The sequence below is a fragment of the Globicephala melas genome, chromosome 16, assembly GCF_963455315.2.
Source record: "Globicephala melas chromosome 16, mGloMel1.2, whole genome shotgun sequence".
Lineage (NCBI taxonomy): Eukaryota > Metazoa > Chordata > Mammalia > Artiodactyla > Delphinidae > Globicephala > Globicephala melas.
In genome coordinates, this window is record NC_083329.1 from 23,457,734 (window position 1) to 23,470,852 (window position 13,119).

At 43.5% G+C, this 13,119-nt stretch overlaps 1 protein-coding gene across 5 annotated transcripts in view; it reads right to left on the reverse strand.

Moving 5' to 3' along the window:
• Positions 1–13,119, reverse strand: part of SORCS3 (sortilin related VPS10 domain containing receptor 3) — a 612,586-nt gene that overhangs the window by 75,214 nt on the left and 524,253 nt on the right. For all 5 annotated transcript variants that reach the window (XM_060286394.1, XM_030865557.2, XM_060286392.1 and 2 more), the window contains exons 12-13: positions 9,603–9,679; positions 6,584–6,675 (exon numbers count right to left, since the gene is read on the reverse strand). In XM_060286394.1, coding sequence (XP_060142377.1) covers positions 6,584–6,675; positions 9,603–9,679 — 169 coding nt within the window. The remainder of the gene's footprint in view (positions 1–6,583; positions 6,676–9,602; positions 9,680–13,119) is intronic.

The window sequence follows — 13,119 nt, forward strand, 5'->3', positions numbered from 1 at the left end:
ATTTGCTATGCAAAGATCAAGGTGAGAGCCATTCTGGAGGGCAAACCTGGTGTGAAATGAAGTTGCTGTATGGGAAGGACAGAAAGATGGTTGCTGGTTGTAGATTAGTGGGAAAGGGATTAATAGGAGGAAGTGGAGTCAAGAAAGTAAGGCTGGGCCAGATTACAAAGGACCTTGTCCCCAGCTGAAATGGGAGAGAGATGATTTGATTTAACCTTTACAAGATGGTTTCTTTGTGGTGAATGGATTGTCAAGCCCCAAAGTTGATGCAAGGAGATGAATCGGTGGGGGACGCATGGCAATTATAAGAGACCAAGTAAGAGAAGGGGCTTGGATAATGGTTTTAATAGTGGACACAGAAAGGGACGAAAGGTGGAGGATATTTTTACACGTAAAGTCAATAAGATTTTTAGGCTATTTTTCCAGATGAAGTCAATAGGATTTTGCTTGAACAAAAGAGAGAAGTCACAGACAACATGGTTTTGGGGGGTTAAGCAACTGGGAAAGGGAAATGTAAAGAACAGGAGAAGCAAAGCTTTTTGTTTATTTGTTTGTTGCTGTTTGGTCCACGTCAAGGTTGAGATGCTTTTTGGATTTCCGTGTTGTAACACTGTCAAGAGGACCTTCGGATGGATGGATCTGGATTTCTGGAGGCAGATCAAAGCCAGGGATGTAGATTTGGCACGTATAGGAGAGGACCAACTTAAAGCAGAATGCTTCATTAAAATGAAAAAACAAAGAGCCCCACCTCAGAGAAAGGAAAAAGAGTAACTAATGAGAAGCTCAAGCTGAAAAACAAAACAAAACAAAGCTGAGGTGATTGTTAATCACAAGGTAAATATATTCCAGCAGTGTCCCTATTGTGATAATCAAAGGCACCGTGAGTCTAGCGTGTGTTCACAGACAGGGAGCATGAATAATAAAAGAAATTATCCTTCCACCAGGTCCTCAATACTATGTTCAGTTCCAATCATTGTAGAAAACTGACAATCAATGTGATTAAAAGTAAGAAACAAGTTGTTCTAGAAACAGGTTATACGATCTGAAGATAGCTTAGGGGAAAGAAGAATAAGAGCTGAATCATTTACCATCACCTTTTAACTTTTTTAGTAAGAAAGCTTCCAAATAGTTCAACACACAAAACAGTTCAACGATCTGGAGCTATTGCTGCCTACTGGAAAGGGGTAACATCTGTGAATGAAATCAGAGAGAATGTGGATAGATGCATGAAAATATCAATTAAACAATACAGATAGAATAAGGTAAAAAAAGATTTCTATTCTCATAATTGTTCTAAAAAGGAAAGTCAAATATTTGAACAAGAATGTAAGCTCCCAAGTACTTTGTCTTGTCCTTTGGTATATCCCAGCCCCTCTACTAGTGCTGTATAAACAGTATAGGCTCAATGAATATGTGAGAAATAAATGAACAAATACATGCAATCTGTCTTGAATTGTGTATCTGATCAGTTCCCAGAACTCAGAAAGCCTAGACACAGCCATCTCTTGAGGTCCTTTATAGGTGTAGGACTCTAAAAATCGCATGCATTTCTGGAGCTGACTTACTCTGCATAGGTCCGGGCAGCAGAACAAGGACTGATGGACAGAAATTACAAGTAGATTCGTTATTGCTCAGCACAAAACAATCTTCCTAACAACTAAAGCCAACATACAGGGTGGAAACTCATTCAAATTGGTCAGCTCTGTGCCGTCCTGGTGAAGTGGGGTGTCACCCTTAGGTGTCACAGAGGTATCTGCTGTAGTATGTGTGAAACTAGACTAGACTCCAAGACCCTTCCTTACTCCATGAATTGATGACTTTATAATATTGAGGTAAGCGCCACTAAAAGGAATAGAATCTTCCAAGAACAGTCAGAGTCCTCCCCGGAACACTCTAGCACAGAAATAGAGTTATAATGGCCAATGAGGATCAATGTTCCTCCTTTTGGTGGGTGCACTGCTCTATTTTTTATTATCCCAACCGCATGAGGTGATGGCATTGTAGCCACACAGAAGTCCTTCAGAGTAGCACATGCACTTTCGCCTCTCAGAGGCACGTATTGGCTGGAACTATTGTTTTCATGTGAATGTTTCTATGAACAGAATGCCAGTGTTCACCACCATTTACAGAAGAGCAAAGGAACAAGAACGGCCAGGTGATGTTGGTTTTAGTTTCCAAGAACCTCCCTTTGAAAGGAGACACTGACAGCTTGTCAGGGCTAAGCAAACGGTAGGACCCCAGCTTACCCTCCCGTGAGTAGCTCTGTCTATTGTGAGTTTTCATTACAGCGCTGCATTCCATGGGGCGCCATTGTTCACTTCACTCTGATGCTTCTAAGGTACAAAGGTAATACTGGTAATGCCGGATGGAGGGCTTCCCTGAAATAGCACTTAGGTTCTAATCTCAATGCATCTAAATGTACAGGGTCACAAATGGATGGGTTCATTTGTGTGCTGTTTTGTCTTCATGCATATCTAGCTACCTATCACTTCAATTTATAGGAAACAGCATGCCTCGTTAGCCTAGCTAACGTTTCCCCAGCTTTTCAATTATGATTCTCATTTTCTCTGAAAGGCGATGTAGCTATTATTTAAATTCGAGAGCCACTATACCCTTGTGGGAGAGTGGGTAGGCCAGTATCTTTTTCCTATGCAAATATATACACATTTGTATATGCTGCCAAAATAACGTACGGTGAGTCTGAGACCTACTACTGAAAAGAACAACGAACTGATCACTTAACCTTTCTTCCACTTCACATGAGCTCTGTGTTTACCCTGAGGGTTGTAACTTAATTAGAAGCTACTGGTGATGAAGAAACACTGCATTTGAGTTTCACAAGCTTGCAATTCATAAGCCAGCCAGAGACAGAATTAGTCAAGAAGTTTATAAGGAAACATTGATGATCATGATAAGGTCAGGCCCCTACAGAACACTTACTTAGCCTCGAAAGATGAGCACAAAATGCACAGGGAGATCAGCTCGGTGCTTTGTGACCACCTAGAGGGGTGGGATAGGGAGGGTGGGAGGGAGATGCAAGAGGGAGGGGATATGGGGATATATGTATACGTATAGCTGATCCACTCTGTTATACAACAGCAACTAACACAACAATGTAAAGCAATTATACTCCAATAAAGATGTTTAAAAAATAATAAAATTTAAAAAAATAAGAATTCCTGAATGAGTTAAGTGCCACTGTTGTTTGCTAGCACACACACTCAGTAGCTGGCACGTGACGGTCACAGGGACTGTTTCGGAGAAGGGCATTCAGAGACAGGCAAGTAAGCAGAAGTCATGGGTGGTATCAAAGTTCAGGGAAGCATTTGTAGCATTTATGATAAATGACAGCATGAACATCCTTTAAATGGAGAAAATTCTATTTCCAAAGCTTAGTTTGAAAAATCATCTCGAATCCTTTGTAAATTGAAGTAGGTAAACAAATGGAGGGTAGTATTAGCATGACTATTATAAGAGGAAATTCAATGGGAGGCAGCTATTCTTCTGAGCTCAATAAATATTTTTTACCAACAAAAGAGATATTTCATGGAATAAGGGGAAACTCAAACTTTGTATTAATGCCTTTGAAAGGCAGGATTTGATCCTACTTACATATCCCTGAGTGAATACTGATTTTCCCAACTTGGATGGTTTCCCTCCAGACTAGACAAGTACTCCTTCTAGAAGTGATCAGGCCTCTGGAGAGAAACCACTGCAGAACAGACTGAATGCTCAAGAGGTAAGGATGCTAAGATTCGCCAAAGCCAAACTTTCTCTATTCCTCTGCTCCATGCCAAATGTCCTCTCCTCTCCTGTCACCAAAAAGAAATAACAACAACAGCAAACTCCTGTCTTCCTTAGGACAAGGCAACTTTTGTGTAAAAGTCTCTAAAATTCAACCATGAAGTGAGCGCTAAGTCCCTACCACATGAAGGAGAGAGAGCAGGAGGGTGACAGTCAAGGGTAAGATGGGATTGCCACCCTCTTCTCCCAGGACTTACGGGGAGGAAATCTGCCAGCTGTATCTGTCTGCAGGGCATTTATCAATTATGTCATTGAGATTTAGATAGAGGTGCTTAGAACACAATGATAACGACTAAGGAATGTTACTTTTCTTGGTTAAAAAACAACAAACTTGTCTTAAGAGTCAAGCTGCCCTCCCTGAGTGTATTAAGTCCTACTCAGTCCTCAATAGAGAGAACTCTTCTCACCACAGAGAGAGAGGTCTCCGTAGTAGAAGGAATTACCTACATAAAGGGAGGGTGGGAGGGAGGGAGTCGCAAGAGGGAAGAGATATGGGAACATATGTATATGTATAACTGATGCACTTTGTTATAAAGCAGAAACTAACACACCATTGTAAAGCAATTATACTCCAATAAAGATGTAAAAAAAAAAAAAAAAAGGAATTATCTACGGATTCAACCTGAAGCCCTTAAACTGGCATTTAAGTTCTTCTGAGGCCTACCCACCATTACTTACTCACATGCTTGATTCCAACCACATAGTCTTCTGAGTACTCCCTACATCTCCTGAATTCCAGGCTTCGTCAGAGTTTTCCCTTCCCTTGGCTTTCCTCCCATCACTTCTACTCCTGGAATCCTTTTATCAAGGATCAGCCCTCACATCACCTGCTGCACAAAGACCCCCTCACACACCGGCGGGGGGCTCTATCCGGCCTCAGGATTCCAGCAATGCACACAGTCAGCATCCTTTCGTAGACACTGCTTGGACTAAGTTCCTTATCTTGACTATGATCTCCCAGAGGACAGAGACCATGTGATAAGCCTCTGTGTACTCATTAAAGTATCTGGAAAATTGGCAGGTAAAAGAGAAGAGCAACCATGATAGAAACCCAACTTGGTGCTGCAAGGTACTAGCTGTGTAGCTCTGAGCAAAGTATTTAGCATGTCTGCATTTTAACGCTACGATAAAAAGAGTACCCACAGGAAAATGCATAGGGTGGTTTCAAGAAGGAACTTAGGTAATTCATGGAAAGGGCCTAGAACAGTGCCTGGAATTTAATAATCCCTGAGTAAATGCTGACTATCATTACTATCAAGTAATTCCACTCTTCTGATACTACCCAAAAATTACAAAAGCAGTAGTAAAAGGATGATAAACAATTACATTAGGAACTTCTTCAAGCTCATGCTTGAGTTGGCAGGGCACTGTTTGTGTGTGTGTGTGTGTGTGTTTTGTTTTTGTTTTTTTTCTACAAACGGCTTTAACGTAATAATTGGCCAAACTAAGAGAAACTTTAAATCCTTGCCAAGGTGGCTGAAGCTTGAATTTGGTATCTGGGGATCCTAAGCTGATTTTTTCTTTTCCTGATTACAAACTGATGCTTCGAAGTAAAACTCTTACTCTGAAAGGGTTAGTCTCCCAAAATCAAGGGTCTGGGAGTTATGCCAGCATCCATCTTCCAGCCCATGGTGAATCCCAACAACTGTATTCTAGATAGCATTCCCTCTACTACCAAACATTCACTCTTTCAAATGTTCATTCTGCTGAATTTGAAGCCTGAAATTCTTTCCCTTCAGGATATAAACATACACGATACTTATCCATCCTCTGCCAAAAACAAAAACATCATCATCATCATAATATATTCTCACTCAACTCTTTGTCTTCCCTGGAGGGTCTTACATACATACACTCAACTGCATTCCATAATCTACTTTCTTGGGAAGGATTATCTACATTGTCTCTACTTTACTTCATTCTTTGTCATTCATTCATCTACTCATTCATATACTGCACTCTACCTTTCAACCCCACCTCTCTTGTGAATCTACCCTAACAAAGATCACCAATGACCTCTTACATTGCTTAATTCTAGATTGTTTTTCACTCCGTAAAATCTATTCTGATTATAGAATTTGGTGCTATTGATCACCCCTTCCTTCAGCATCCATGAAAACATTTCTCCTGTGTTTTTATCTTTTTTGGCTATTTCTCCTTAGCCTCTCCTATAATTTCTTCCTCTGCTCTGCATGTTGGTATTCAACAGTATTCCACAGGAGTCCCTGTTTTCTCCTTTTTGTACCCACTTTCATGAGGCGTGCAGCCTACGGACATGGCTTTAACTACCACCTAACGGCTAGTGGCTCCAAATCTAAAGTGTCATCCCAGACCTCTCTCCTGACCTTCAGACGAATGTATCTGACAACTGATCTTCATCTCTGCTTGAATGTTCCTAGATATCTCAACTTCAACTGGTCTAGAACTGAACTTAGTATTGTTACATGCACCTAACCCTCTTCTTACAGCAATGTCCAGCTCCTGTATTTTGGACTGTTAATCTTGACTGCTTGAACTTGAAGGCCCTTCCTGCTCATTTCTGGCTCATCTGAGCACCCATTCCTACCACCCCACTATATTCATTATACTTCCCCATCTAAATCGTCTGGCCTGCTACTGTTACCAAAGAGTTGGATGATGTAATGTACATCAAATGGATGGATGGATGAAGAAATGGATGAAGAAATGGGTACAACGGGTAGAAAATCATGCAGAATAACTTGTCCCAACCTTTTCCACTAAAACGTTGCTCATTAATAGGGTAGGGAGCTGTCCTTACCACAAATGCCTGACTGGCAGAGGTGTGTGTTTCATGGCCACGAGGACGCCACCCCAGTCTAGGAACCAGACATTGTACTCTTCATCAAAGATCTGGAACAACAACAACAATAACAATCATAGCAACGCCTTACATTTGCATAGTGCTTGACAGTTTACAAAGTTTTTCACATATATTGTTTCATCTAGATTCCGCCCCTGCCAACAACCCTATCAGGAAGTTTGGCAAGTAATGTCATCCCCATTTAATAGATGAGGAAATGGGCTTGTAGAGAACAAGTAATTGTCCCTCGGCTACTCAAGTGGCATTTCCAGGGCTCTTTCCCCTAGTACTGTGAGCCAGTGTGCCACCAGAGGTTCAGGCAACAAGACGCATGCTCAACTAGATAACTCAATGGAACATATGACTTCAAAAACTTCCCCTCTTTTCATCTGAGTAACTGGCTACTCAGCTTTCTCTTTCTCATCTTTTCAAATGAGACGTTTGCTAATTTATAAATGGCCTGTGTCTTTCTCATCTTTTCAAATGAGACGTTTGCTAATTTATAAATGGTGTCTTATAAACATTTATAATGTTTATAAATTATCTATGAACTTAAAGGACAATTCCTTTTAGACCTGGAGACATTATGATCGACGTGATGACTGAGTTCTCAGACTTCGCCACCACCTCCTAAGTTCCCATGCAAGTTGGATGAAGACTTAAGTTTAGTGCTAGGGCATCCTCACTCTAAATGCTCACTAGGACACCATGCTTCCTCAGACCCAGAGTTACTGATTCTTTGGTTTATTTGTCCATTACCTATTCACCCATCCACTCACTCATTCACTCATTCAGTGATCCAGCCATCCATCTACACAGGCATTTACTAGGCACCTACCATGATGCAAGTCTCAGAGCCTTAGCTTAGACCTAACCCCACATATAGCAACACTTCTACAGTTTATGACTTTTAAGTCTCCAACCTAAGACAGAAAGAATACTTCTCCACCGGAGAACCAGTTCTCTCCTCTAGATCATCTAGATGAAAGTGGACCTGGAGACTTCCTCTAGCTCTTAACCACTAATGGTGGCTCTTACAGCCTGGATGGAGAGGTTGGGGTGGTGGGTTAAGTGAGAAGTACTAGAAGGGGTAAGAGAGTATAAGTAGACTTAAAAGGGAGAGAATAGGAGTGGTGTCTCCTATAAACATGTCCTAGGGAACACCACAGAGGAAAGTAAATGGACTCTCAGGCCTAAACCTTTCAATTGGTTTTATTTCTCATATTTGCCTTTAAATGCCCACACTAATGGTGAGCCTTAATGCACGAAAGACTTAAGGGATATTCATTTATATGTCAGATATAAACACAGACTCTGAGCCCGTAATGCTAGCTTTTCTCTCCAGAGCTCAAAGCCACGTAACAGAAACACTGGACTGAAGTCTGAGGGTAAGGACTACAAGAAGATTCTTGGCACTGAGGAGGAGAGAGAAGTTATTTTCTTCACACTTTCCTCTCTGTTGTATCATTCTGGCCACGGCTAACTCTTGCCCTGTCCAGCAATGTAGTGGAAGCTGGAATCCTAAGTTGTTTGGGAAAAGAGAAAAGAAAACCAAACTGGTGACAACATAAGGAAAGAATGTAACCGTGGCCACCTGGCCAGGTGAGCTATTTCTTGTGTTGGAGGGACAATGGTTTGTCTGTTGGGAGCTTCTAGACCAGAAGAGTTTACATTGCAGTTGCTACCCCATTCGGCACTTGTAAGAGAGTATCTTATATTTTTAAGGTATGTTCTTATTTTATGTGTCTGTTCCTCATCTACTTGATTCCCTTGTGGGCAGGAATCTTAACTTATTCTTTGTTGCAGGCCTTACAGTGGTTAATATAGGACTTGTGTCTAGTAGGTCCTGGGTGATTTTTTTTTTGAGGGTGGTAGTAGTGACAGTGGTGGCAATGGGGGTGGCAATGATAATGTTGGTGATGGAGATGATAATCTCCACTAAGGGACCCAAACAGAAGCTTGTGCAGGTAGATTTCAGATGGTGGCTTCACCTTCATCGCTAAGACGTTTAGTGCTCTTCGTCTTCCTCAGATAGAAACCTTCTCACCTTTAAGACTTAGTAAAATGTCACCTCTTCTTGTGAAGCCTTTCCCAGTTTCCCCAAGGAGAATCAATTCCTCCCTCTTCTCTGCAAGCAAATAATGCCACTAAAATAACGCAACCGCTCTAAACTACAGTTAGTTATTTATGAACCTGTCTCCTCTGCTTAATTCTGAGCTCCACGAGGAAAGGGACTCCAAAGTATTCAACTGCCTCCTCAGGTTTATACCTGACACCCAGTTGACATTGTATAAATCTGTGTTGTCCAATATAGTAGCCACATGAGACAACTTAAATTTAAATTGATTAAAATAAAACATTCGTTTCCTCTGTCACACTAGCCACACTGCAAGTGTTCACTAGACACATGGGATGGTATAGATGCAGAACATTTCCATCACTGTTCAAAGTTCTATCGGACAGTGCTGCAAGAAAAAGTTTGTAAAACTGAATTAATTTTTCATGTGGTCATGTAACTATTAAGCTGTCTCATACTTAACATGGGCCTACATAATACTGAAGCCATCACAGACTTCCATGGCTTTGCTGGTCTTAGCATTCTACCGCCTTCCTCTTGTAGATAAAGAAACAGACCCAGAAACGTAAAGACACCTACTTGCCAAGACCCCGTGGCACATTAACGATAGAAACTGTTTTATTGGCTGCATCTACTCACACCGGCACGGTAATTCGCATCTGGTCTGTTCCATACATGTTGCTGAATGAAAGAATGAACAAATTGGGAAAATCCCAGTTTTTCTTATGCCCTGCCCAGCTCTTCCCATTGCCCACCTAATCTGCCAGCTACATTGACCAAATAGGGCTGCTTCAGTTTTTTTGTACCCAAAAAGTCATAACAAGCCTGAGAATCTATAAGAAAGATGTTGGCAGAACTTGCCCTAAATGGTTCCTCCCTGCCCCAGAATCTCCCAGTTACCTGTCTCCATGTGTTGCCCCCATCGGAAGAGATGAACACGTTGATATCAGTATATGAGAGCTCTGCGCCAATGTTGCCTGAAACAGAAGCAGATCATTTGAAACTGTCAGGCGGTTTACAGATGACGTGTGCTTGGGGTTGGGTGAGGGGGTAGCAGAGAGTAAAGATTTTCCAAGTTATTTTTAGAATAGATTCGTACAGTCTGTCTTTGATGCCATATCAAAAACCCAGCAGGAAGATAACCTAACACGGGAAAAAAATGAATAAATAAATAATATGACAGGGATGCATCTTTAAATGGTAACACTCAAAGACCAAATATGGATAAGCTCGGACCTTTTGAACTACTCATTCATACCATTAATCTCTTGAAAATTAATCTTGATGGTGGCAAAGAGAAGAGAAAACTATCATGCTGCCTCTAGGAACACCTTCCTCCTCATGTATAAATTTAGCCTATGAAAAACTGGTGTGTGTATGAGTGTGTGTGTGTGTGTGTGTGTTTCCAAGTAAACTTGCCAATATGTTTCTTGAGTGCCAGGCAGTTGAGTAATCCATTAGTATAGGCAGTTGAGTAATCCATTAGCATAGACTATGTAACGAAAATTATCCAGTGCCCAAAAGAATATGACAATATTCAGCAGACCATAGCCATTCAGCATGGCAGGAGAAGTCACCTGGTTTATGCCCAGCCTGACTACACTTTATCCCTTCACACCGTTTCTTCCTCTCCCCTTCTTTTTCTTCCCCTTGTATTAATACTTCATCACCTTGTGGTTATGTTTATTAAAAACAAAAAAGTGGTCGGGCTTCCCTGGTGGCGCAGTGGTTGAGAGTCTGCCTGCCGATGCAGGGGACGCGGGTTCGTGCCCCGGTATGGGAAGATCCCACGTGCCGCAGAGCGGCTGAGCCACGGCCGCTGAGCCTGCGCGTCCGGAGCCTGTGCTCCGCAACGGGAGAGGCCACAACAGTGAGAGGCCCGCGTACCGCAAAAAAAAAAAAAAAAAAAAAGTGGTTAAGATTTCCTAGTCTATCTGTATTGCCCAAATTTGCCCACACAGCCCCTGAGCCCAGAACAGTGCCCCAAACTTGGAAGTGAGTTGCTCGATAAGTAACTGCAACAAACGAATGAGTAAAAAAGTGAACGAATCATGTTCTGATGTTGATGTGCATTTGGGGGGGTCTTGAGAAGCAGGAAAAGTACCCTAAACATGTAAGAATTTACCACTGAGGCTGATATGTTTTCTTTAAAAATAGCATGAAGGGAATGTTAGCTCCCTTCACATCAGTAGCCTAAATAAGAGCACAATAAAAATGCAATAATGAAAATGTTAATGAAGCTGCTGACATTTAATGCTTCAAGATGAGAATTTCAAGGCGGGCTACAGCTTGTCAAGCTCCCATCGGCATCAGGGAGCACACCGCTAGCCAACTTGTTTTGACGCTCAGGCTTCCAAAAATACCCCTGGGGCTCAGGGCTCAGGCAGTCAGTATCAGTGGGGTGGGGACAGGCATGGTGAGCGGCTCTCAGATGTGTCTGGAATTTGGAATTCCACTCTTCAGATCCAGGTTTTAGAAGACACAGATGAAGAAAGAAAAGAGGGACGGGTCAGAAAATGTCAACTTGAGTCTTTTAATGATGGCTGCCTGGGACATTGTGCTAAGAAGGATCCTGAAGCCATATTTGGTTTCAACAGAATAGAGTTCGGTGATCTATTAGTAATGTCTATCAAGGGTGGTAGAGAGAGGGGGAAGCGGGTATAAAGTCCCCCTAGAGCTGGAATCTGCCAGCCCTGTCATGGCTTCTCAGGCTCTGTCTCATCACCTCTTGCCCTCTTCAGGAGCCGGTTCTGCCTACATCTTAAGCCTCTCTTTCAAAGCTTGACCCAGATTGATTTTGGAGGTGTGGTGGTGGTGAGAATCCAAGGCTCCCGGTGAAGACTGTTTTGGGAGTATCTTGGGTCAATTGAAAGGACCCCTGAAACAAATGCCACTGATCACAGGAACTAGAAAGTCAGTTCCCAGAGGAAAGGACAGAGGAGAGGGGTCCAGGATGATTCGATCTTTGAACATGTTCAGTCCCTAAGTGGACCTGTGGGGAGGAAATCTCTGATAGGGAGAGTCAGGGTTATGGCGTCAGAGAAGAAAGATCTGAATAATGTGCCTCACTGGCTAAAGCAGAACTGGAGGGGGGCTTCCCGAGGTAGCCTCTAGCCAGATTGGAGGGAGAGGTAGCTGGTCCCCGCTGAAGTGATGTGATAGGAGGGAGAAATGGGGAGAGGGATGGAAAACGGGGAGCTCCTCTCAGCAACACCTTAGCTTGGAAACCACAGAGGTGCTGCTGCCCTTTTGGGCATGTGCAAACAACACACTTTTAAGCCCTATATCCTCCCAGGGCTACCTTTCTCTGCTCCTTAGTTAGACATGTGTAAAGGAAAGAAAGAAAGAGAGAGACAGACTGAGAGAGAGAGACCGAGAGAGAGAGAGACCGAGAGAGAGAGAGAGAAACTTTTAACATCCTCTGGGGTTAGAGATGCTTCTCTCACCACCACTGATGCCCACTGAGGGTGTAAGTGCAGGGGGAAGCAGACAGTGTGCAAGCCACTGCAGGAAAGGGAAGCACCTCCATGGAGGGGACAGCACAAGGGTACGAGCATTCAGAATGTACAGGAAGCATGGCAGGAAGCCTGGGGTAGCTGTGGAGTGGGCATGTGAAGAGACTCAGGGCTAGGTCTGGCTGAATGGCTACTGGACAGACTAGACTTGGAGCCAGAGGGAGTGTGAGTGAGGGCACAACACTGGCCCCCTGCCCTCCATCCTTCAGGTGTAAATCGAGGACAAGAGTAATCGCCTTTTCCACATCATAGGGCCGTTGTGCGATCAAGGCTAGGAAAGTGCTTTGCACACCTTAAGGCCCTGGGAGGATGTGAGGCCTCGACGACTAGCTTGAAACCACAGTGGTAAGGATAGTAAGAACCCTAGCGCTTCTTTTTTTTTTTTTTTTTTGCGGTACGCGGGCCTCTCACTGCTGTGGCCTCTCCCGTTGCGGAGCACAGGCTCCGGACGCGCAGGCTCAGCGGCCATGGCTCACAGGCCCAGCCGCTCCGCGGCATGTGGGATCTTCCCGGCCCGGGGCACGAACCCACGTCCCCTGCATCGGCAGGCGGCCTCTCAACCACTGCGCCACCAGGGAAGCCCGACCCTAGCGCTTCTCATGGCTAAAAGCAATTGGCAGACTCTCCAGACTGGAATTCCATCTGCCTCGTGAGATGTGGCCTCACCAGGAGCCTCAAACAGGGACAGCACAGGGGATGTCCTGTCATCCCCACAGCTTCCGGGAGCCCTCATCTCAGTGAGAGGTGGGAGGACGCAGTGAGGAGCGGAGAGGAGAGAGGCCAGGATCACTGACACCTGAAGGCAGGTGAAATGCATGGATGTGGAAAAGGATCCTGGAGAGACAGGCTCCATTCAGGCCAATGAAGCCATCCTAGGATAACTTCATAATTATTCTCCCGAT